We start from the raw sequence: 25,885 nt of genomic DNA on the forward strand, positions 1-25,885 counted from the left end.
GACAGAGATCACAAGTAGGCAGAGAGGCAGGCAGAGAGAGAGAGAGGAGGAAGCAGGCTCCACGTCGAGCAGAGAGCCCCATGCGGGGCTCGATCCCAGGACCCTGGGGATCATGACCTGAGTTGAAGGCAGAGGCTGCAACCCACTGAGCCACCCAGGCACCCCTGATCCTCATTTTCTTACAAACTAAATCTTTAAATGTTGCAGAATTTTGTTGTGTGTCCTCTTCAGGTTCACCAGTCTATGGAAACCAAAATGAGATGTTGGGCATATATTTATTTGCTGTGCCCAGTCTTCATTATCTTTCTTGATTGGTGTTTCTCTGTATTATAGGTAACATTACAGATAATAGATCTGTAATCCTATTTTGACATTCTTCTACAAAAACTGTCTCCATCTAGGTGTCTGAATTTCTTTCTTGTAGCAAAATAATTTATACTCTGCTTTATTACCAGAACAATTTCAGATTTACAATTTACATAATCTAAGAATTAGTGAAAGTTAAAAAAAAAAAGGTAAAAGAAAATTAGACAAAGAAAAGAGAAGATGGCAAAAGATTAAAGCATACAGAGCACATACTACTATAACAATGTGAAGCGTCATCCAGTAATTAAAATTCAGCTATAAGGTCCGGTTTTGAATGTCTTGGAGGCAAAGCAAAAAAGGTAAGTTGATCAGTAATGAGATCCATATAATCCAGTTTGCCAGCTGCTTGGAAGCAACAAAACTTTTCCTAGCATTCTGTCAAGAGGAATGGCTGGGTCCACATGTCTAATCTTAGGTGAATGTTTTCTTAGAGGTGAGCTTTCCACAAAAATCTAGAGAACAAGGGTCTGGAATTATGAATATTTTGTTTTATCACACTTTTACCAAAGTAGGGTTGACATCCCCTCATGAAATTAAGAACCAGATCACCTACAACCTCATATATGCTTGGAAGAACAATTAGGAAAAAAAAAATCTTGCCATTCTATGAGCCCCTCACCTATTTGGGGCTCAGGTTTCTACTAACCTGATTTGTTCTGCATTTTCAAATTGAAAGATGATTATTCTTGGAATAGTGATAGTCCGTTGTTAAAACATCCACGAATATTTCAAGATACCAGGTACAATGCCCTTTTCTTGCTTTGAAATTTTGAAGCAAGTTCCAGTGACTTCTGTGTAAATTTTATATAATAGTTGATGATATTATTTTACAAACATCTCACAAATCTATGGGGTTCACAGAGCAAGTGCCAAGCAATCCTCTGTGGATGAGAGAACTGAGGCCCCAGAGATGGGGCAATTCGTTCAGGGCCACGCTGGTCGGTGTTGTCTTCACTAGAGCCCAGGCCCCTTTATTTGACGTTACTTGTTTTCCCCTCCCTTGTTTTAGAAGCCCAAACTCCAGTGCTCTCCCACTCTGGTATGTAGCCCCTTTAGATGAAAGCTTGCTGTGCCGTATTTTTATACATGTCCTTAAAAAAAGCTCTTTCTGCAAGTACATTCATTTTTTTGGATGCCTTTCCTTTTCTAAAATTGAAATCAATTAGGATTATGAGCATGTGTTTTTATCTCTTTTTAGAATTTATATCTTGGATATAAACTTCCTGAAGCCTAAAACACATTATCTAATTATATGCAACATTTCTGTCACTATTATAAAATCTTGGCTGTTTTAAAAAATGGCTCCAATATAGAATATTTGCACCAATCTCGTTTTCTAGTTTGAAACACTACTAGAGTAACTGTTCTTACTGCTTCCTTCTAAAGAGAAGTATGCAAACAGTAACGGATATTCTACTTTTCAACTACTCTACTGTAGCAGAGTAACTGAGATCTGTTCTTCCAGCCACCATCTGGCCTCCATATCTTGCTTCTATTCAGTATTGCATAAGTACTACAAAGTATCTGCCCTATGTGTTTGACCATTTTTCATTGAACAGATCTCTTCCTCCCGCACATACCGTTTTGTCTCTCTTGTCTCTTTTGTCCTCACTCAAGGCCAAGGGGGCATGTTGGTGGGGACAGAAGCAAGCATTCTAGACCAAGACAGACATAGGCCTGAATATTGGCTCTCCTATGGCTAGCTATCACTCTGGTCAAATGATCTGATGTTTTACACCCTATTTTAAATTAAGAGTAGTTGTAGAAAAATTAATTCAGAGTAGTTGAAAAGATTGTATTGAAAGCTCTTAGAGCCAAAGGTAAGGAACTCAAATATTAGTTTTTTCTTATGTATATACACCATTATCCTTTGCTCAAATGAATGAAATGGTCATTCCTATTCCTTTTACCTTGTAGAAGGGAATCTACTGAAATATGGCATGGAGGAAGAAAAAATCCACTTTCATTCTCTCTCCAAATATGCAGTTTGCCTTCTCTTTTAAGACGCTTATTATGACCACAATTAAAGTATTATGTGATATAAAAGGAAAAGCTGAACCAAAAGGTACACGGGGGACAGAATAAGAGAAATTCGTTAAATGGAACATGCCTAAAAATTGAGAATACAGATTTGTTACTTACCATTCTGCTTCTGGTTACTCTGACAGTCCATAAGGAAAAGGTGTCTACAAAGACTTAAAAGGAAAAATAAAATATGAAGTACAATCCAAGATTTAATATACTACTAAAAGCCGTTTACATAAAATGCTCACATAATTCCATTTTAAATAAAGACAAAATATAAAACCAACAAACAGAAGTATACTGCTGTAACTCCAAAGGATTACTCATAAGGAGAGTTCCATTAAAATTTCCGCCCTATTTCCTTAATTTATAGGCACATTACAATTGCACAGTATTTCCAGCTTTTTTCCTCATTAGTATTCCCAGCCATCCCTAGTCTAACCCTCAACCCTAGTCTAACCCTCAAGCCTGTTAATTCATATACTGGTGGACAACATCTGAAATGCAAACATTATTTTGGCTTTCATTCTCATCCGTATTTGCTCTCTTATGGCTGCTGTCATCGTTTCTCTTCAGGTTGGTGTACTCTGGGGCATGCGAACAATATTTAATGCCTGTAGGAATCAGTATTGGGTTCTCAATAGCTGATATGACTACCATTATCACGCTAAGATCTGAACCAAATGACAGTTGGTACAGATGTTCTTCCTGCTTGCTGCTCCTTCCAGGAAGCCCCAAGATGTGTATACAATGTACTGAACACCTCGCTGGTTTCAAAAGTAGCTCTAATGCAGAATACTTGGGTGAACCATTTTGGGGAACTCCAACAGTGATGCCTAGAGATATTACATAAGCATAGCATAGATGACTTCAATGTGCAGCTAAAGATCCATTTAAAAAATGAAGGTCTGTGTGTAAATGGATACTGTGGGTCACCATGTTAACAGTATTAGAAGACCAAATCTCCTCCCAGATTCTTTTTGGACTAAAAAGACAAGATATTAAAATCACTAGCTTTAAAAGACCATTTATTATTCTTAAATATTTACAATTCATGGGTTAAAATATTTATCAATTTATTACCAACAGGTTATTTGTTGGGATTTTGCTTGAAAGGGGCTTCACCTGTTATCTTGCACCATTTTTATTTCTTATGAAAGAGAATTCCAGGTTATCTTTCTAACTTTTTACATTCTTCCTTTCTAGACATTTTGAACTAGCCACCTGGCTATCAAGGAGGTTTCAAGGATAGCCTCGTTAATAGGCTTTCTAGTTTCCCACCTCTGAAAAGAAGGCCCCACTCACTTTCTTAGCTACTGCCATGTAACAGCTCCTAAATAACCTAATGGAAGAGCACAGTCCAAGTGTGACCACAAATGAATACCATAGCATTCCAATGGAAAGCTATAAATGTGAAACAGTGATTCAATAATGAAAACTGACTGGTCATGGAATCTCTTTTAAGAAACACAATAATGGGAACATGGAGGCATAGTGAGGATTACTTATGAAGAAAGTTATCAAGGAGACCTGATATTCCCACTTAAATAAACAACAAAAAAAACCCATCAGGCTAAACAGTCCCTTTGTACACTACTATTGTTAGACCCCAAATAAAAAGATCTTAGAGATTTAAGAAAATCACTATAAAATACTCTATTACTTATGTTTTGCATGGTTTTTAAAACATTCACAATGCTCTTAATCATACATGAAAATATAAAAAAATAAATATTGCCATGCATATCTTGCTGACATTTTAAAACCCCACAAATAAATAACTTGAAATGCTATCTAGAGAAATTGCTCCTGTATACTTGTTAATTATAGAGGGCTCAAGCAAGTCTATTTTTATATAGCATCCTTCAACTGAAAAAGCTATAAAAGAAGCCTAATTTTTAATGCCTGTCAATGATCAAAATGTAATGCTAAGGGAAAAAATAATACAAGCCAAAACTGGAGTGCAAACACCTTTTTTGCTGTAGGTTTTAATGGAAAAGGTTTGCGGACTAATGGGATTCCTTCCCAAGGGCATGCTGGAAACATGGAAAATGACGTTAGAGAAACTGAGAATCCTTCCTCAGGCAATTTCTTATCCTATTTCAGTTTCCTGAAACATCCCTGGTTAAGACTCTTGTGATTAAAAAGACAAGCATTTATAAAAGTCCATCAGGTTCCTCATTAAAGCTGAAGTCACACACTAGAGACAGGTGGTCTGAAGGGTAATTAAAAGATGGTAGCCGGTTGGGTCCAATCTGTTCTTCAGTGAGCAGATCAAGAGCTGACCTCACACTGAGGGCGTGTTTAGAATACCAGATATAATCCAGGGTATGCCGGCATTCCCCTGAGGTCCGGATCTTCCAGGTAGTATACGGAGGTTCTGACTGCCCATCAGCACTCAACAGCTTGTAGGCACTGTTCAGGTTGAGGCTGGAGGAAGCAAAGTGTTTGTAGACCTCCTCTGTTGGCTCTGCATTGAAGTCCCCACACACGATAAGTGGAATCTTGGCTCCTTGGGTGATGTTCTGCAGGTTCTGGAGGAGGTCACAACCTTGAGCGGAGCGAAATCGTTCCCAGCCAGTACGTGCTTTTAAGTGGGTGACAGCAATGCAGAACTGTCGGCTGGACTCCTTGCACTCTAGAGTTTGTGCAATGGCCACCTGATTGGTTTTCAGTGTCATGGCCGTCAGCCTAATATTGGCACTGTTGACTAGCTTGAATCGGTTCTGGAGGAAAAACAAGGCACAGCCATCTGGCCCATTGTTATGTTCTACATCTAGACAAGGTGACCAGGGCTTTGGGAAAAATGTGCCTTGATAGCCCAATCTACTGAGGAGTGGTTGGAAGGTGTCAAAATAGTGGTCCACCTCTTGGAGGCACAATATATCAGGCTGGTAGGCTAGGATTTCTTCAAGGATGAGACATTTCCTTTCTTCCCACTTGAGTGCTTCCACGGGGCATTGTACAAAGTTGTCTTTTCCTTCTCCGAGAGCTGAAATAAAAACGCCAGTCAGCTGTCACAGGTACGTAGAAATCATAGTGCTATAGCTAAGTACCAGAAGTCTCCTTCAGTTTGACACTACTCAAGACCCTCAGAATGTTTTCTCTATTTCAGATGCTTTGGGTGATTCTTTGTTGTCTGAACTGTATTAACCAACCAAACTGGGGTGCCAAGGTGGCTCAGTCGGTTAAGTGTCCGACTCTTGATTCTGGCTGAGATCATGATCTCAGGGTCATGAGACAGAGCCCCGCATTGGGCTCTGCTCTGAAGGTGGAGCCTGCTTCAGATTCTCTCTCCCTCTACCCCTCCCCTGCTCATGTGTGTGCATGTACATGTGCCCGCTCTCTCTAAAAAGCCCCAGAACAAACAAAACCTACTAAACTAAATAAACTCTTAATATCCAGAGAAGGCAAACAATTTATTTTCCTACATATTAAAACTGTTCCATAAAACTATATTCTAAGATGAAAAACCTTAAGTTTGAGCCTTCAACAGTGTTTTTTTTTTTTTTCTTAAGATTTTATTTATTTATTTGACAGGGATTACAAGTAGGCAGAGAAGCAGGCAGAAAGAGAAGAAGGAGGCTCCCGGCTGGGCAGAGAGCCTGATGTCGGGCTCGATCCCAGGACTCTGGGATCATGACCTGAGCCGAAGGCAGAGGCTTAACCCACTGAGCCACCCAGGTGCCCCTTCAACAGTGTTCTTTACAATCCCAGGGACTGAAACTACGTCAGATGAAGTAATACATTTAACTTTATGTGCTAATTTTTTTTTTTTTTAAGATTTTATTTATCTAAGAGAGTGCACACACAAGCAGGGGAAATAGAGGGAGGAGAAACAGGGTCTCCACTGAGCAAGTAGACTGATGCAGGGCTGGATCCCAGAACCCTGGGATCATGACCTGAGCTGAAGGCAGACCCTTAACCGCCTAAGTCATCCAGGCACTCATATGCTAGCTTAAAAAAAAAAAAAAAAAAAGTCACTGTTGGGACATCTGGGTGGCTCAGTTGTTAAGTGTCTGTTTTCGGCTCAGGTCATGATTCCAGAGTCCTGGGATCAAGTCTCACGTAGGGCTTTCTGTTCAGTGGGAAGCTTGCTTCTCCTTCTCCCACTCCCCTTGCTTGTGCTCCCTTTCTCACTGTCTCTGTCAAATAAATAAAAGTTCTGTAAAAAAAATTTTACTTTTAAGTAATCTCTACACCAAACATGGAGCTTGAACTCACAGCCCCAAGATCAAGAGTCACATGCTCTACTTGACTAAGCCAGCCAGATGCCCCATCTATACACTCATTTTAACACCTAACTCTATGAGCTGTATGAAGTGATATGGAACCTATCTTAAAGAGGCAGCTTTTCCTATTTATGGATGAATGCCTAGGAAAAAAAAAAAACCAAATCTAAGATTGAAAAGTCAGAGTATATGCCCTTCTTTAAAAAGCTACCTTTGTTTCTTTTTCTTAAAATTTCAACTGCTATAGGAAAGGTAATACTTTAAAGGTATCTTTAATTCAGCAGACCTAGGAAAAGTGTCCTTTCTACCCTAACAAAGTAGTTATCTTTATTTTTTTTTTAAAAGATTTTATTTATTTACTTGACGGAGAAAGAGATCACAAGTAGGCAGAGAGGCAGGCAGAGAGGGGGAAGGGGAAGCAGGCTCCCTGCTGAGCTAAGAGCCCGATGTGGGGCTCGATCCCAGGACCCTGAGACCATGATCTGAGCCGAAGGTAGAGGCTTAAACCACGGAGACACCCAGGCGCCCCACAAAGTAGTAACTTAATGAACAGAGAACTAAAGCAATATCCCTTTGACCTCAGTTCTACAGACACATATGGGTGAGAATCTGGCCTCAAGAATACCCAGACTCAACACCACCCACAATGCATCTCCATTCCCTGCAGGAAGTTCTACCTGCCACTCATTCAGCAGATTCTGTTTCTCCCTTACAAATGTTATCTTAGGGGGCACCTGGGTGGCTCAGTGGGTTAAGCCTCTGCCTTCAGCTCAGGATCCTGGGATTGAGCCCCGCATCGGGCTCTCTGCTCAGTGGAGAGCCTGCTTCCCCCTCTCTCTCTGCCTGTCTCTCTGCCTACTTGTGATCTCTATCAAATAAATAAATAAAATCTTTAAAACAACAACAACAACAACAACAACAAAAACAAATGTTATCCTAGCACTGTGGACCGAGAGTTGGAGGCAACAGAAAGTTTGAGGCTGATAAAAGAGAGGGTCCTTTAAACACGGAAGGTGAGGAATAAATCTAGAGTGCTGGATTTATTTGTGAAAACTGGATGGCCTTCTTTCTTACCTTCCCCTTCTGGGAGCTCCTGGTGCTGTCCTAGTCACCCCATCCTTCTACACCTCTATCTGCCCACACCTCTTCCCTCCGGTGCTCTAAGATGTGTGCAGAAACAGAAAGGCAGTCACAGCAAACCTAACTGCTCAGGTACAAAAGCATTAGGCATACCTTGGGCGAGGATATTCCACTGCATGACCCGAATAGGTGGATGGCTACTGGGGCAATCTGTCCTCAGATCCACAAAATCCCTCTGGAACCTCGGAGGTCGAGTGTGCAGGACAGCCCTGCATTCCTCAAGGAGTTCTTTAGGATCAATGGGCTCCAGATGTTCTGGGTCAGGTGACACCAAATATTCTGGGTGCTGGGAGGCAGCGCTGCTGTTCAGAGTCTTGGCGAGAGCACTGTAGAGTCTGCTCGTTCCGTTTCCCATGGAACACACTACAGAAGAGGAAAGTACAATTATACACGCAGCTCCTTTTTTGGCCTTTCTTCCATTTTCACTCAGCTCAAATAGAAGATAAAACCTTTACTGTCCACAGAAGCCAAGAACTTGACTGACGGCAATGTTGCCACCAGGTTCATGTATGAAGCCATTTCTGCAGAGGTGGTTTAAAGGAGTTTCCAGGCTCTAACTTTCTATAGGACAGATTAATTGAAATACCAATTTTAAAACTGGTCTCTGATTAACTAAGATATTCTTTTAAGAGAGAAATACCTTGATCTTTATGGTCCCTTCTAATTTAGGATTTGTCTTAATAATTTATAAACCCAGTCTTATTATGAAAGCACAGCTAGACAAAATCCACGTTCCTTTTTCTAAATATTTTAATAAAAATTTGAAGGCCAGTTTGTAAAGAGCCAAATGTTAGAAAGCCCATGATAATCCTGAAGAAAAGATTAGGTGATAGCAGGCTGCTGCTCTGGCCACCTCATCTAGACAGATTCCTCTGTTATGGAAAGTAACAGCTGGGTTAAATCCATATCCATTTCTTAGCTGTTAACTATCCATTAGGGCTCTGGCTTTCTTGAGGACTCTGAATGTCACTGAGCAATACAGTCTATAATATCAATTGCTAGATTTCTTAAGAATCCAGAAAAAGGGTTGGAGGTAGAAGGGGTAAGAGAAGGTTACCCCCTACCCCCCGCTGGGATCCCAAGGAAAGCCTGCATTTTCTAAGTGCTTCTCTTTTTATCATGATAGATTATAATGCACTTAGGAGGGGAGAGCACAATCTCCCACTAATTAGCCTGAGGGAAGTTCTACCTGTAAGCAGGTGATTTTTCTTTTCTACTGTTCAGTACAGTATAAATTATGGTCAAGTTTTACTTGGAACAACCTCCAAGATTCTGTGTTAGAATGAATCGTCGTATGAAGGAATCCAGATTTCCCTACCACATCCATATCCTTGCCTTCTCTTGATAAAGACACAGTGTTCTTATAAAATACATTATCTGGCTGGCTCACTGACTGCATCTGAAACCAGCAATCAAGCATATTCACTGTGGCAGGTCAGAAAAGCAAGTCCAAATATTTACCAACGAATGTCCTTAAACACCAAGGTCAATAAGCACGCAAGCGTGCGCTCTATTGTTCCTTCTCATCAACTCGACGTAGTTGTCTTTTTTCCCCCCAGGTAAGATGACTAGATAAAGGCAAACACATCAGACATTTAAGTGCACATGTATCTGGAAGCAAGCCTGTTTGTTCTCCCCCCATACACACACATGCAAATGCATGCACACACCTGTTTCCAAAGTGTTTGATTCAAATATATTAAAATTCTTTTTAATCAATCTGCTTGCCTATCTGAGTACATGGGTCCAAAGGAAGACATTTTCTTCTTGGCTGGTAGTACAACTTTGAAAATCTTTCTTCTATACTTCTAGTTTTTAAGAAAGAGAAATTAAAGGTCTTACTGGTTGATTTCTCAAGTGTAGTCTCTCCAGAAAAGTAGCACCAGACCGGCTGTGAGCCCAAATGTCACACAGGCGGTACAGCAAACTCACGGGGCACCATGGAGCATTTCACATGTGAAACACATGGCAATGTTTGACCTAGGTCAGCCTTTAAGCATACCACTAGCTGGATGTCCTTCAGTTTCAACAGGACTCCTCCACATCCCTTTGATATATCTTTGTCAAGCTGAGTTTGGGGTGGTTATTGTGATAAAAAAGCAAATATGTAAAAATGATCATGAAAAAAAGAGTAATAGTGTCCAACAGGAGTTTGTGTATTTGGCGAGTTACGTGAAGTCAGAAAAACCATCTTGAACTGCACTTCCTTCTAAAAAAAAGTTAGGAAAACCTTCACATAAAAGAGTAAATGGAACAGAAAAACATTCATTTCAGACAATGAAAGCATACCAGAAAAACATACCCAGAAAGCAAATCAAAACTATCTTATTAAAAATGAGCTAAAAGCCATTAAGAAAATGATAGAAGAGCCTAAATCAGAATTAGAAAACTCAGAAACAAGGCAACAAAAAGAATTAGTTTTTTTAAAAAATGAAGAGACAGAGCATTGGGGAGATAGTAATAAATACTATATTTAATTTAAGCAAAGATCCAATATATGGGCAGCAGGAATTCTTGTAGCAGGAAAACCAATGCAAGAAATGAAACAAATACTAAAAACTGCATGTAAATCAAGAAGACTTTTATTGAGAGTACAAAATTTCAATCATTAAGAGTTGAATTATATTCTGGAGGTATAATTTCAGCATGGTAACTATAGTTAATACTGTATTAAAATCTGGAAATCTCTTAAGAGAGTAGAACTTAAGTGATGTCAACACACACAAAGTAAATGAGGTGACAGATGTGTTAATTAGCTTGGTTGAGGCAATAATTTCACAAGGTATATGTATACCAAAACACGTGGTATACCTTAAATACATACTACCTTATCTTTTAATTATTATCTCAACCAAGCTGGAAAAAAATAAAATCGTTTAAAAGAATAAATTATGTAAGGTTAAAAAAAGACATCATGGATATATTTAAACATCAGATACATAAAGTTCTGCCTTAACTTTTTATTCTAAAAAAAAGGGGGAAAAGTGGAAAAAAAAAAAGACTCAGAACTACATACTGAAAAACACATCACATACCTGAGAATATCAACCCAGAATGACCAACACCAACTGGACTGTAAAAAAGGAAAAAAAAAATCCCTTGGGCATCTGGGCAAAAACATCAAGTAACTTGTAAGGAAAATAAAAGCAGGCTATCATCAGACTGCAACTGCAATGTTTTATGCCAAGAGAAAATGAAGTTACATATTTTAAATATATAACTCAAACTTTATATTATTTGGCTCATCTGTATGTGAGCAAGGAATTTTATATTCAGCAACACTGGAATACTGACTCCATGAGGAAACTTTAGAGCAGGGCTGACAAACTGTACCCAGAGGTATTTTTGTACAATCCTCGAGCTAAGAATGGTTTAAGGGTTGTTAAACATACAAACATGATCCTGGAGCAGGATCCAGGATCCTGCGTTGGGTTCCCTGCTCAGTGGGAATCTGCTTCTCCCTCTGACCCTCCCGTTTCCGGTGCTCTCTCTCTCTCAAATAAATAAAATATTTAAAACAAGAACAACACACAAACACCGACATATACAAAATATGGAATAGGATCACTTTTGGCCTAAATGTTTACTATCCAGTCCTTGGCAGAAAAATTTTTGCCATCTCTACAATTAAAGCACAAACTTCTGACCAAAATGATCAGCAAGACTTTGATATAAGATAGATGGTAAGCATTAAACATACAGCTACTTAGAAAATCAAGTCTAAATGAGGTTGAGAGTACAATGCAATGTATAATGGCTATGTGATTCCAAACTTATGAAGACTTAATAACAACTCAAAGGGGAGTGAGGGATAGGGACCAACCAGAATGAGGAAAATATATTCAACTAAAAAACTTCAAAATGGGGGCAACTTGTTGGCTCAGTTGGAAGAACATGCAATTCTTGATCTCAGGGTTGTGAGTTCAAGCCCCACATTGGGTGTAGAGGTTACAAAAAATTGAAAAGTAAAATATTGTAAACTGTTTTCAGTGGTCATAATTAGTAGTGGTAGTATTTGGACAGTTATTTTGACAATGTTGTGAGGATGTGAAATGAACCAAATGGATATTCTAATTCCTTTATTCTGTTTTTTTTTTTTTTTTGGTTTAGTTTTGAAAATGCATTTATAAGCTATTAGCCACACAATCAAGGAAAACATCTTGCCAAAGCCAACTCATTTTGGACCACCAGCAATTTATTAAGTTAGATTATCTATCTTATTTGTAAGAGGGCCTCTCAAAGTATTATGGTGTTTTTCAAAAATTGAATCTACCCTCAAAAGACAAACTTTGCAGCAAAAAAGATGAAGAACACACCGTAGCATAGCTAAGTAATAAGGCCTTGAATGGGATAGACAGTCACAGACCAATTCCAATCCTGTTCTACCACTCTCTAGACCTGTACAACTCTCTAGACCTGCTTACAGACCTATCAAATCAGGGCTTGGTAAAAGATCCTAATTTCCTCAAGAATTTTTGGAAAATGCATATAGGTTAGAACAGGTGGCAACTTCAAAATAACATCTATTATTTATATTAGGGACATATATATTTCTATTAAAAAAAAACTTGCATTTAGGGACACCTGGGTGGCTCAGTCAGTTAAGGGTCTGCCTTTGGCTCAGGTCATGATTCCAGGGTCCTAGGATCAAGTCCCACAGTGGGACTTAGTGCAGAACCCACTCCTCCCTCTGCCCTTCCCTTCATGCATTTGCTCTCCTACGCTGACAAATACAAAAAAAAAAAAAAAAAAAAATCGCATAATTGTTCATCCAGAATGAACAATTTCATGTGTTAACAGTACGGCTGACTCTGAACACCAGTTTAAACATGTGATCCAATTATATGTGGATTTTTTTTTATAGCACCTTCTCTTCTCTAGCTTGCTTTATTATATGAATACAGTATATGATACAAGTAACATAAAAAATAAGTGCTAATCAACTGTATGTTACCAGTAAGGCTTCCGGTCAACAGTAGGCTACTAGTAAAGTTTTGAGGGAGTCAAAAGTCACATGCAAATTTTTGATTGTGTAGGGGTCTGGTTCCCCCACCCTCCTTATGTTGTTCAAGAGTCAACTGTACTTGGGTATGGAATGCACTGAAAATAGCCTTTAAAAAAGTTTTACTAGCATTGACCTTTTACTGTAGATTCATCTACCTGAGAAAGATGTCATTAGACTCAATTTCGAATAAGAGACTAGGTAGAGAGTTACTGTTAGGGAGTATTTATTAGAGTCCTGTCTTTGCTCCTTAGCTCTTACAGGAACTCAAGGATGGTCCTTAACGTGGACTGATGCAAATATGAATATCAAGTTATGCAGTAACAAAGTGACACAGCACATGCCTTCTAATACTAAAGTACCTAGCAGCAAAGCAACCTGTCCTATACGGAGTCTGAGTTAGGAGAGAGCCAGATGATTCTGAAAGATGTCTCTACCAGTCCACCCTTCCCCTGCATACCTGAAGGCTCCCCATGTGTCAGGCTGTCCTCACAACACACTCTGCAACTGAATCACCTCTACAAACTTCCACTCCCTTGGGTGTGGTCTGGCATAGAACTCTATTCTTCATAATCTAATCCAATCTCTCAGTCCTGAGGCATAATTTACCGCAGGACATTGATTTTACATTCAACTCCTATTCTCGGAGTTTTGAAAAGGGCACTTCATCTTGAGAAGTTACCAAGTATTTGGCGAAAGATTAATACACATGAACTAATGAGAGAAAAAGCAAGTACTTACTTTGTGGAATGGGCTAGGGTATATATAGTGAGGGTTAAAACCATCAGGATAGGTAACAATAATCAGAAGAAGACTGTAAAATATGGAGCTTTAATTTCTGACTAAACCACTTACTTGGTCCATCACAGACAGGTAGTCACCATAATTTAATTTCTTGCCTCACTCTCCCAAACACACATACACGCCCTGGATGCCAGTCTAGTACTCCAGTCCACTGGATCAGTGAACAGACAGACTAGGATCTCTGCCCTCTTGGAGCTTATGCTGCAGTGGGGAAATACAAGACAAAGGTCATATGGTGAAAAGTGCAATGGTGAAGAATAAAGGAGGAAGAGGATATAGGGAATGCTAGCGGCTGGGGAGTTGCTGAGTTACGTGGGATGCCCAAGGAGGTCTCACTAAAAGATAGTATTTGAACGGACACCTGAAAGTGGTAAGGAAATAAATCTGGAAGTCTTAATGGGCATACAATGGAAGAACATTCTGGGCAGAGGAACAGCAAATGCAAAAGCCCTGAAGACAGGAACATGCTTGGCAAGGCTGATGAAATAGCAAAGCACTGAAAAGATTTAAAGAATGAATAAAAAGATGCGGTCAGTGAAGACGGGGGTGGGGGATGGATTATATATAGCACACTGTAGTCCACTCTAAGGACGTGAACCTTTATCTGATATGAGAAGCCACTGGAGAACGTTAAGCAGGATTAAGAGAATCTGATTTACATTAAAAACAACAACAACAAAAAACAACTCACTGGGGACACCTGGGAGGCTCATTCGGTTAAGTGTCTGCCTTCACTCAGGTCATGATCCCACCAGGGTCCTGGATCAAGTCCTGCATCCGGCTCCCTGCTCAGCAGAGCTGGTTTATCCCTCTCCTTCTGCTGCTCCCTGCGCTCTCTGTCAGATAAATAAAATCTTAAAAAAGGGAAAAAACCGCATGCTACACTGTAGGGAAATAAGGGCAGACAAAGAGAACCCATTAGAGGACAATTACAATTATGCAGGCAAAAGACAGTGGTAGCTTGGACTAGTGACAGCACTTAGAGTGGCTGGATTCGGAAAAACTCTAGTTGGAGCCAGTAAGTTTTAATGATAACCTGCCTGTGGTCTGGGAGTGAAAGAATGGCCAAAGAGGTCCCAACAGTTGCCAGGAGAGCAATTAGAAATATGAAGTTGCCAGTACCGTCTAGGATGATTCGATGGGGATGGCAGAAAATAGACAAGTTTGGTGATTCGATATGATTGAGGCTTAGGAGAGAGGAGCAAACTGGAAATAAATGTTTGGGAGAAGTCGGTGGGCACTTGAGACTAAAGTGAGTTGAGAAAAAAAATAAATAAATAAAGAGAATTGAGAAAAGAAGTCCAAGTACTGAGCTCTGGGGCAAAATGTACACAAATGTTAAGAAGCAGTTTTATTAATAATCACCCCAAACTGGAATTAATCAAGGTGCCCTTCACCTTGCGAATGGATAAACTATAGTAAATCCTTATAATGAAACAGTATCCAAAAATGAAAAGGAACAAGCTGCTGATTTGCAAGATACACCCATAAAACATGGATAAATCTCAAATGCATTTTCTAAGTGAAAGAAGTCAGACCTTAAAACTTACATATTACATGGTTTTGTTCACATGACACTCTGGAAAGGTAAAACTATACGGATTGGTAGCTGCCAGTGGACGGGGGTGGCAGGGAGAGGGAGCAAGGGAAGCAGCGGGGTAGGGCAGAGCTGACCTGGGGAATTCTGAGGGTGATGGAGCCGCTCTGTACAGTACTAGGGTGGTAGATACACAACCCAGTGCATTTGTCAAAAGCCATACAACCGTCCACTAGGAAGAATAAACTTTAATGTGTACAAACTTTAAGTATCAAGTGGAAGATGCAATGATCTCAAAACGGAGTGCAGATTTTGACAAATGCATCTAACTGTATTACAGATGTATGGCAATCTCACAAACGGGGTTCAGTAAAAAAGGACCTGGGATCTGAGTAATTTTGGAAAAAAGCATTTTAATGGGAAACTATCCAGCTCAAGACTAAAGAAAAAAGCATTTTAATGGAAAACTATCCAGCTCAAGACTAGTTAGTAAAGTTTCTCATAGGGGTAGTATGTGTTAACAATTCCAAAACTGCTTCACATACATACTGGGTTGAACAAGTAAAGGGACAGTGGAAGACGGGAGCCAAAGCTCTCAATGACAGAGAATGAACAGACAGGCAAGGAAAAAAGGCTAGAATGAATCATGTGGTACTAAGTTAGGGTCAGAGATATCAGGATGAGTTCATGTTTCACTTACTATACACACAGATATATAGGTACAGAAAAAACTTAAGGTATGTGTATTGTAGGACTCTGGTTTCTCATTTGGTGTCTGCCATTATGTGACCATTTAGCTATCTCTGCCATCTACCTGCTTTTCCCCCTGCCACAAACATATTTCACAGCTTTTTATGTCCAGGATTATTGTGAGGATAAGAACAAAGACATAAGTCTAAAACATTTTTTAAGTATTTTATTTGCCACAGAGAGAGCACAAGCAGGAGGAATAGTAGGCAGAGGGATAAGCAGACTCTCTGCTGAGCAGAGCCCGATGTGGGACTTGATCCGAGGATCCCGACATCATGACCTGAGCCAAAGGCAGACATTTTTTATAAAACCATTACACTTAAGGAATTTTGCTTGGGTTTATGTATTTATTTTTGGCCCGAGGTGGTCCTGATGCCTTGTCTATTCACTCCTCAGAAGGCACTGCCTCTCTGTGGTGATGAACATTTTAAGTTCAAAATGTCACTAGAAAAAGTCATTTCACATGTTGCTGTGTGAACATATATAATGCAAGTATTTATATACTCATATGTGTAACTTTTAAGGTACATGTTTTAAGCCAGTCAATGTGAAAACTGATGTGACAAATAAAGCCTACATTCCCAACTCAGTACACACCCATAGCATATATTAATGTCTAATGAGTTTCACAAAATGATTGTTTTTTCTACAATAAATGTGTGCTATTTCCTAGTATATTCCCTTTCATTTTTTAAAAATGCTGGTTTTGACCCAACGAAATTGAGTTTACAAGCAACTAACAAAACTGTTCTAGTAGCAGTTCCCCGAGAGTAGTCTACAGACCCTTTGGGATGCCTGAAACCCTTTCAGAGGTATGCATGGCCAAAACTACTTTCATAATACTAAGACACCATTTTCCTTTTTCACCATGTTCGTCTGTTTTACCCACAAACGTGTTAAAACTGCTGCTACCTCAGCATGAATGAGGTCCTGGCATCGGACTCCACCAAGTAGCCATAGTATTCTTCACCACTACACACTCTTCAGTTTTAAAAAAGTCAGTTTTACTTAAAAATGTCCTTAGTGAGGCAGTAGTATTTTTGTTAAACCTGGAACATTAATGACATGTCTTTTTAATATGTGACAATGGAAAATACACAATAAAGCACTTTTGCTCCATACCAAAATACAACAGCTTACAGAAAAGAACTTGGGTTGCAAAATGAACTAGTCCCTTTTTTTCATGGAACACCATTTTTGCCCAATGGTAAACCTAACAAATTATAGTTAATCAAGTAAAGATATCAGGCATTTTCACTAATATGTGTAAGCAACCCTGTCACTTTAAGGAAAACAAAAGACCATATTTGTGTCAATGATAAAAATTTTCAAGGGAAAACTTTGGAAAAATTTTATCTGCCATCGGGAGCACGACGGGTTGCAAAAACTTAAAGACTTCTGACAAGATGGGGATTATATTAACTGATGCTATTTTTTGGTATCGTACAGTATTTGAAAGATCTGCATAGCCGAGTTAACCAACATTTTCCAAATGACTGATACAAAATCATTCATGGCTAAAAAATCTGTTCAAAATACCAGAAAAATCAGTTGATTTTAATGTCACAGAACACAAAAAGCTCACTGATAGGGCACCAGATTTCAAGCTGTAAATAACTACTAACATACACTCTACCACAAAATATATCCATAATGATCTAAAAATGACGTTAAAGTAATTTTTTCCAACTACGTTATCTGTGAGATGGGAATGTCTTCAAAACTTTAACCAAAACAACATATCACAACATATTGAATGTAGAAGCAGATATGAGAATTCTAGCAGTTTCCTAATAAGCCAGACTTCAAGAGATTTCAAAAAATGTAAAACAAGGCCACTCTTTTAACTAATTTCTTGTTTTGGAAAATATAGCTACTCTTCCATAAAAATGTCATTTATGTTAATATTGATTTTATTATAGTAAATGACTTTATAAACCGTGTTTATATTTTCTCTTGTTCTTTCTATCATATTTATCGATATGCATATGAATATATAACCCACATAAACAAAAGTTCAGTGGGTCCTCAAAATTTTTTTAAGAATGTAAAAGGATCTGGGCACCTGGGTGGCTCAGCTGTTAAGCGTCTGCCTTCGGCTCAGGTCATGATCCCAGGGCTCTGGGATTGAGTCCCATATCAGGCTCCTTGCTCTCTTCCTCTCCCACTGCCCTGCTTGTATTCCCCTCTCTTCCCGGCTTTCTCTGTCAAATAAAAATCTTACTTAAAAAAAAGGGGGGGGAGACTATAAAAGGATCCAGAGAGTAAAAAGTGAGAATTTCTATTCTAGATGAACCATCTTTTATTTTTTTAAAAGATTTTATTTATTTTTTTGACAGAGAGAGAACGGCGAGAGAGGGAACAGAAGCTGGGGGAGTGGGAGAGGGAGAAGCAGGCTTCCCACTGAGCAGGAAGCCAGACAGGGGGTTTGACCCCAGGACCCTGGGATCATGACCTGAGCTGAAGGCAGACACTTAAGAACGGAGCCACCCGGGTACCCCGATCAACCATCTTTTAAGTATGGACATCCTGTTCTGAGGGACATAAAATAAAATAAGGCAATCCCCTGGGAAGAAAATGAGAACTTTTTTTATCTTAAAAAAACAAAACAAAACAAAACAAAAAAACCCAAAAAACAATAGATTGAAAGCAGTCATGTATGTAATTGATATAACACAGAGCACGTATCTAAATTTGTTTTAAACTGGCAGAAGATAAAATCACAGAAGCTGGGAGGTCACTGCTGTAAAGCCATTTCCTTGCTGCTCCAGAGAGTACAAACACCCACAAATCATGGATACTCTTTCCTTACCTCCCTCTTTTATTTCTGCTATCCAAACTAGATTTTTCTGTACTTCAAAAACATTCTTTTCAGGGGCACCTGGGTGGCTCAGTGGGTTGAACCTTTGCCTTCGGCTCAGGTCATGGTCTTGGGGTTCTAGGATCCAGCCCTGCGTCTGCTCTCTGCTCAGTGGGGAGACTGCAGCCCCCACTCCGCCCACCAGGTCTCTCTCTGCCTGCTGCTCTGCCTACTTGTGATCTCTCTCTCTGTCAAATAAATACATAAAATTGTACAAAAAAATTATTTTCATAAAGTCATGAAACCAGAGAAAAAATCAGAAAGGATTTGGGGAAGTCCCAATGCATTTTCTTTTCTTCTTCTAGTCCCCAAAATGTATGAACTTACTTAGTTATTTCTAAAGGCTGTATTTTCCAAAACATTCTGGTAATATACAGACATCATGTCAAAGCAAGCACAAAATCCCAAGCTAGGAATTAATAAGTAAAACTGAACACCAAAGACTTCTCGTATTATTTTTGTGAAGCCAACCAAGACTCAGACCCACATAAGGACTGCAGGGTAGTAAGGCAATGTAAATTTGAAAACAAAAGAAAGCAAAAATTATGGGGCACCTTTCTTCCCTCCCCTACTCACCCTAAAATAAAAAAAAAAAAAAAACAAATAAAAAACAATGATGCCAGTGGCAGCTAAGGATTACTTAATACTTAACATGCACCACTTACAAATTCTGCCTGCTTTGACTGCATTTTCAATTAAACCTTTTACAAATCCTAGGAGGCAGCTACTCTTATTATGCCCTTTTTACAATGAGGAAATAACTTATTTTCATTGTTTCTCACCTGGTTGTTGTTGTTTTTTAAGCAACATTCATTTTTTTCTTTTAGAGTATGAACCGATTTAAAAAAATTCTTTCCATGGGGCACCTGGGTGGCTCAGTGGGTTGGGCCTCTGCCTTCAGCTCAGGTCATGATCTCAGGGTCCTGGGATCGAGCCCCCCCGCTTTCCCCTCTCTCTCTGCCTGACTCTCTGTCTACTTGTGATCTCTGTCTGTCCAAAAAAAAAAAAAAAAAATTCTTCCTACACATAAAACCATGTCCGATTCCCAGATTTCAAGCCATCCTACTTAAGCTTTATGCCATTAAAGGGGTTATTATATGGAACTTTGAAAAAAACCGTCCAAGCTTCAGAATAGCTCAACATCCAAAGCCAATCTTCTCAGGCAAGACAGGACAAATAATTCATCCCTGTGGTAATTAAGATACTGAAAGTATAAAATTTCAACAAAACCTGTTAGACTTTATCTGGCAGTTATACTGGCTTTCAGGTAAACTTTATTATATGTATTTAGGGATGGGTATTCTTGATTTGACCCCATATTGTATTTTTCCCCCCAAAGTTCATTTCTTTCCCCAGGCATTTTACTAGGAAAAGTATCAGCTGTCATCCTGAGTGTGGTACACATTATATAAATTATACAGGCAATAGGCAGATCAAAATAGCTTCATTTCTTATCCTAGCTATGATTTAACAATAACACTTCAATCCCCTGCCTTTTCTTCTTTCTATAACCCTATTTCCATTTCCATTTAGAACTGGACGCCTTCATTCCTTACATTAATACCTCACAGATATTTTACTTTATAGGAACAAATAACTCTCACCTACCTCATGAGAGCCTTTAAAGATTTGCCAGAGAATTGAAATTTAGATTCCTGAAATATAGTAGTAGTATGTAAACATCCCCTGTTTAGTCCTTTCTTTCCCAGAAAACAAAGCAGAAGTAGGCTAATCACAAAAATACAGAAAGTATGTTTATTCTTTATATCAAAGCTGAAGGAACAGGCAGACCACAGTATCAGTGCCTAAGAGTGCCAACCATCAGAGGGAAATGATCAGGGTTAAATGAAACACTTTCACACCAATGATCAAAATGCTGGACGAGAATCATAACGGTTGAGACCCAAACTGGCTGGGCCTACCCATTCAACCAGTCCTAAGAGCATTTAGAAATTACACCAGAGAGACATCTGTTCACATGTTTCTAGTTACTCAGCAGTTGCATACACTGGAGTTTGCCCAAACAATTCAGCCTGTGAATTTCTCTCAAAATTAATTTGAGCTTAGTCTCCTGAAACTGTGGCTTGGCAAAAACTGCTGATTAAACACCAAAAGCTAAAAAGGACCAGGATAATCTGCATACACACCTGGAAGGCTGCTGGAGCTGACCAACCTGGGCCCAAGGAAACCTCAAAGAGCCGAGTACACAAAAATTGTTAAGCTACGGCCATCACAGGAAGGCATCATGGAAACAGCAATCCTTTGCTACCATCTACTGGCCACGTGCTGAACTACCTCAGAAAGTTCACATCATTCCTTCAGTAGCAAGCAAATTTTCAATTAGCTTTCTTAGAGTTCCTGAATAAATGCAGCCACCTTCAAGATAAATTAGTGGTGACAGGCAAAGATAAGCAACATAATCAGCTTGGATTGTTGGGTATGAGATATATTTAATATTTATTGAAAAAAATCAGTAAATAAAGATTTCCAGCTTCCCTGCCTATACAGCTTTATGATTCAAAAGCCCTAGTGCCTCCCTCTTCCTTACACATGGCCTGCTTCTCTGAAGCTGTCCTTGACATTTGAACTACAAACCCTGTCCTTTACTTATTAGACTGTAAATTCCAAAAGGGCAGGGACTGTGTCTACTTTGTTTACGACTTCCTCGAACACCTCGCCCAGGGCGTTTAAAACTGTTGACAGAAGATGCTGAAAATACTATAACACTGTATATGTGTATATTTTATATATGTATATGCCAACTAAACTGGACTAACAAATAAACACACACACACAAAGCCAAGAGAGAGCGAAGTGCCAAGGAACCCTGTCAAAGTCCTTGGCTCTTCACAGGTGAGGACACTGAGGTTCAGAAGTTTAAGTGACTTGTCCCATTTGGTGAGACTGTAGTTGGGGCCCTCTCTCTGTGTTAGTACACAGGTCCACTGGTAACTGCACCTAAGCACCTTCAAATTTTGTGTATGAATGTGGACGTGAAGGACATTAATTCCTGGATCCTAGGAACTGGATTCTAAGTGCCAATTTAGGAAGATACTATTTTCTGGTGAGGATTAAATATTTTAGTCAGTGTCCAGTCTTCAAATCTGTTATTCAGCATCATGGATTAAATGTGACAGGTCTGCACAGAGCACGTAGTACGTGAAAGTACTATGGCCAAAGCCTCAACTATTCTCAGTACCATCAGGCTATACAGTTCAGCAGAAGCAAAAACAGTCTTAAACACAGGAACTCAAGTTAGGCTGGCTTGCATCAAACCCCAGCTCCTCCTTTTACTAATGAGATCCTGAACAAGTTACATTTTTGGGGCCTCAGTTTTTTCAACTGAGGTTCACTCTAATTTACTTCACTGGGTTACTGGGAGGATTGAGTTAAACTAGATACACCTAGTAACCCTAAGTGGTCAGTTAAATGTTCACTATTCTGTTCTATTTAGCAAAGTTCACTTCCTGGGTTTAAAGAGAAGGCTGGCTCTTAACATCTAAGAGCCCACATGCCATACTCCTTCCAAGTATTTTCATTACTCTTTCCAACAATCCACCAAAGTAGGTCCTGCATTCACTATATGATAGAAACAGATACTGAGGCTGAGACATCACGACACAGTTTTTCAAGACTGCACAACTCCTGAGGCATCTGGCCTTGGAGAAAGTCATCCGCACCTTGGACTGTTGCTCATCAGCATCTCCGACAGGACTGACAGGACAACTGCAATGGTGCCTTGCCAGGGCACACACAGGAATAAACAGAGGTCGAATTCCACCTTCTCCGTCTGCCGACGTCACTGCCACCACAGCACACGCACTGGCATGGCACAGAGTGTACAGAGCAGTGTTAACAACCTACGTGGCATTACTAGAGATACCAAGTGAAGGTCATGACTCTAACCTAACATGTCTAAAAATACAAACACCTAGACACGGCGTGACAATCCAAACGACCTTTCTTCACTAGGCAGCAGTCACAGACTAAACAAGAATGCGAAAATGTTTTCCAGGCTAAGCCATACCTTCAGTCATGCCAGATTCATCTAGAAAATATCACTAAGAAGGGGCGCCTGGGTGGCTCAGAGGGTTGGGCCACTGCCTTGGGCACAAGTCATGATCTCCAGGTCCTGGGATCGAGCCTTACATAGGGCTCTCTGCTCAGCAGGGAGCCTGCTTCCCCCTCTCTCTGCTTGCCTCTCTGCCTACTTGCGATCTCTGTCAAATAAATAAAATCTTTTAAAAAAAGAAAAGAAATTATCACTGAGGAAAAAGAAATCCATCCACAATCAAAGCTTAGCTTAAATGTTTTAACTGGTGCTCAACTGTTGGCTGACCAACCATTTGTACAAACTGGGTTTTTCTAGCATAATGGCTCTGAAGTGAAATATGAAAAGGTAGAAACTGACAGAACCTGGTGGGATAACTGCTCTCCACTAAGACATTAAGATTGTATTACTACATGATGCCTAAGAAAATGGTCTGTTTTTAGTTGTGAATGGAAAAATGAAAGCTAAAAGGAAAAATCTACTGATTAATACAGACCTTTTCCTTTGTGATCAGGAGTCCACCAACTATAACCCATGAGCTGCATCTAGTTGGCACCCCTGTTCTGTACTGCTGGTGATCTTGCACATTTTTTAATGTTTGAAAAAAAAAATCACAATAATAGTATTTCATGACATGGGAAAACTGTATGAGATTCAAATTTCAGGGCTGGAAGCTTACGTCCTATCCAGGGCTGCTTCCATAATACAATAACAGAGCTAAGTAGCTGTGACACAGACATTAAGGCCCACAAAGTTTAAGATATTGCCTAATTTTCAGCAAGAGTTTGCAGACCTCTGTTCTAGATTATACTGAAATGAGATTTTATAGCCACTCTGTATGTATTTCACAAAACCAATAAAGGATTTTAAGTCACCTGAAATAAGGGAAAACGATTTTCACATACAAATTTCCATGGCCTGCCTTGAATAATTAAGGGACATGAAGAAAAAGAATGATCTTTCATAATCTGAAGTGAAAATGTTAACAGCTTTAAAATCTCTATTCCCACCACTCATTTTTAAAATGGGGATTGAAACAAATAAATTAAAAAAAAAAAAAGAAAATGGGAGTTGAAATGTTATACTCAATAGGTCACCAGGTATGAAGCAGAACATACATTCACTCTCTCCTTCCCAAGAACTTTCAGGAATAAAGTAGTTGTATTCAAATTTTTATAAAGAATGAAACAACAGTATGGGAAGACAAGAAAGGATGCCATCAATGAGCCAAAAATTTGGAAAAATACCAAAAGGTAGAAACAGACAGATATGCATTAGCAGAGAAAACCAGAGTAAAGGAAAATACAGTACAAGTTACCACAGGCCCATTAAACACGGTTCTTCCAAGAGAGCTCTGAAGAAACTCAAAGCTGAGTCAAGAAAGACAAAGGGCAGGAGAAGCTGAGGAGCAATTATTAGGGTAATTCTCTCAACTATGACTTCTGAAAACAGATGAGCTAGTTGCCCTGCTTCCCTCTTAGACAGTAAGGGTGGCTTCTGTCTGTGGGACAAAACCAGAGAATGCTTCAAAGAAAAGTGGGATATATGCCTCCAAAGGGCTACCAAGGGTGACAGATCTAAAGGAAAAGCAGACCGGGGGAGCCTGGCTGGCTCAGTCAGAAGAGCATGAGACTCTTGAACTTGGGCAGTGAGTTGAGCCTTACGCTGGGTGTAGAGATTACTAATAGATAAATAAAAATTAAGAAAGCAAGCAAGCAAGCAGACAAAATCAAGGTCTAACTCTGACCTCAAGAATATTTAAAGAGGAGTTAAGTCCAGCCTGCTCCCTCCTACGGGAGCAGACCTGTCCACCTACCACATAACTCTCCCACTTACAGAACACATAAACTGCTCTCCCCTTTAGAAGAGGCCTGAGGGAGAAACAGGAATACATATCTACATTTAAAGCTACAGGAGAGGTCGCCTGGGTGGCTCAGGCATCCACCCAGTGGCTAAGTGTCTGCCTTCGGCTCAGGTCTTGATTCCTGGGTCTGGGATTGAGCCCTGCCAGCCACCAAACCCCGTATCAAAAGCTTTCCTGCTCAGTAGGGAGCCTGCTTCTCCCTTTGCCTGTGCACTCTCTCTCTCTCTCCTGAAAAATAAATAAATAAGGCAAGTAAACAAGCTACAAGACAGTATTATGGACGTGAAACAAGAATAGGATTCTATCAAAAAAGGGAAAATGTCTAGAAATTTTAAATGACCCAGAGAGACACCTGGGTGCTCAGTCGGTTAAGTGGCTGCCTTTGACTCAGGTCATGATCCTGGGGTCCTGGCATTAAGCTCCACATTATCAGGCTCCTTGCTTAACAGGGAGCCTCCTTCTCCCTCAGCCTGCTGTTCCCCCTGCTTGTGCCGGCTCTCTGACATATAAATAAAACCTTAAAAAAATTTAAAATAAAATAAATGACTGCAAAATAGAAATACTCAGAAAAACTCACAAATGGAGAAGCGATAAAGACATTAAAAAATGAGGGAAAAGGGCACGTGGGTGGCTCAGTCATTAGGCATCTGCCTTTGGCTCAGGTTGTGATCCTGAGGTCCTGGGATTGAGGCCTGCATCTTCTCTCTGCTCAGCAGGAAGCCTCTTCTCCCTCTCCCACTCCCCCTGCTTGTGTTCCTCACTCACTGTGTCTCTCTCTGTCGAATATAAACAGAATCTTAAAAAAAAAAATTAAAAAGTTAAAAATAAAAAACGAGAGAAGAAATACACAGGATAGATCTACATGGCCACCAATCTAACAGGAGTTTAAGAACATGAGAGTAAGAGATGACAGAGTTGATTAAATGATCCAAAAAATAAGACACTTTTCCTTGTGCTAAAGAAAGGAGATTCTAGGGGCACCTAGAATCTGGTGGCTCAGTCATTATGTATCTGTCTTCGGTTCAGGTCATGATCCCAGAGTCCTGGGATGGAGTCCCGCATCTCCTTCCTCGGGGAGCCTGCTCCTCCCCCTGCTAGGCTTGCTCTCTGTAAATAAATAAAATCTTAAAAAGAAAGAAATAAAGGTATGCCTTTAGATTAAATGGGTCTGCCCAATGCTGAGACATTTTTCCTGATGGAATTCTGGAACACAAAAGATAAGAAAAATCCTGTAAGCTTCTAGAAATAATCAAT

The 25,885-nt window shown here is 39.7% G+C and overlaps 1 protein-coding gene across 2 annotated transcripts in view; it reads right to left on the reverse strand.

Annotated features, from left to right (window-relative positions):
• Positions 1–2,582: 2,582 nt before the first annotated feature.
• NOCT (nocturnin) overlaps positions 2,583–25,885 on the reverse strand; it is a 29,248-nt gene continuing 5,945 nt past the window's right edge. For both annotated transcript variants that reach the window (XM_082727655.1, XM_082727656.1), the window contains exons 2-3: positions 7,857–8,126; positions 2,583–5,383 (exon numbers count right to left, since the gene is read on the reverse strand). In XM_082727655.1, coding sequence (XP_082583781.1) covers positions 4,548–5,383; positions 7,857–8,126 — 1,106 coding nt within the window. In that variant the 3' untranslated portion in view covers positions 2,583–4,547. The remainder of the gene's footprint in view (positions 5,384–7,856; positions 8,127–25,885) is intronic.

The sequence above is a fragment of the Mustela nivalis genome, assembly GCF_964662115.1.
Source record: "Mustela nivalis genome assembly, chromosome: 4".
Lineage (NCBI taxonomy): Eukaryota > Metazoa > Chordata > Mammalia > Carnivora > Mustelidae > Mustela > Mustela nivalis.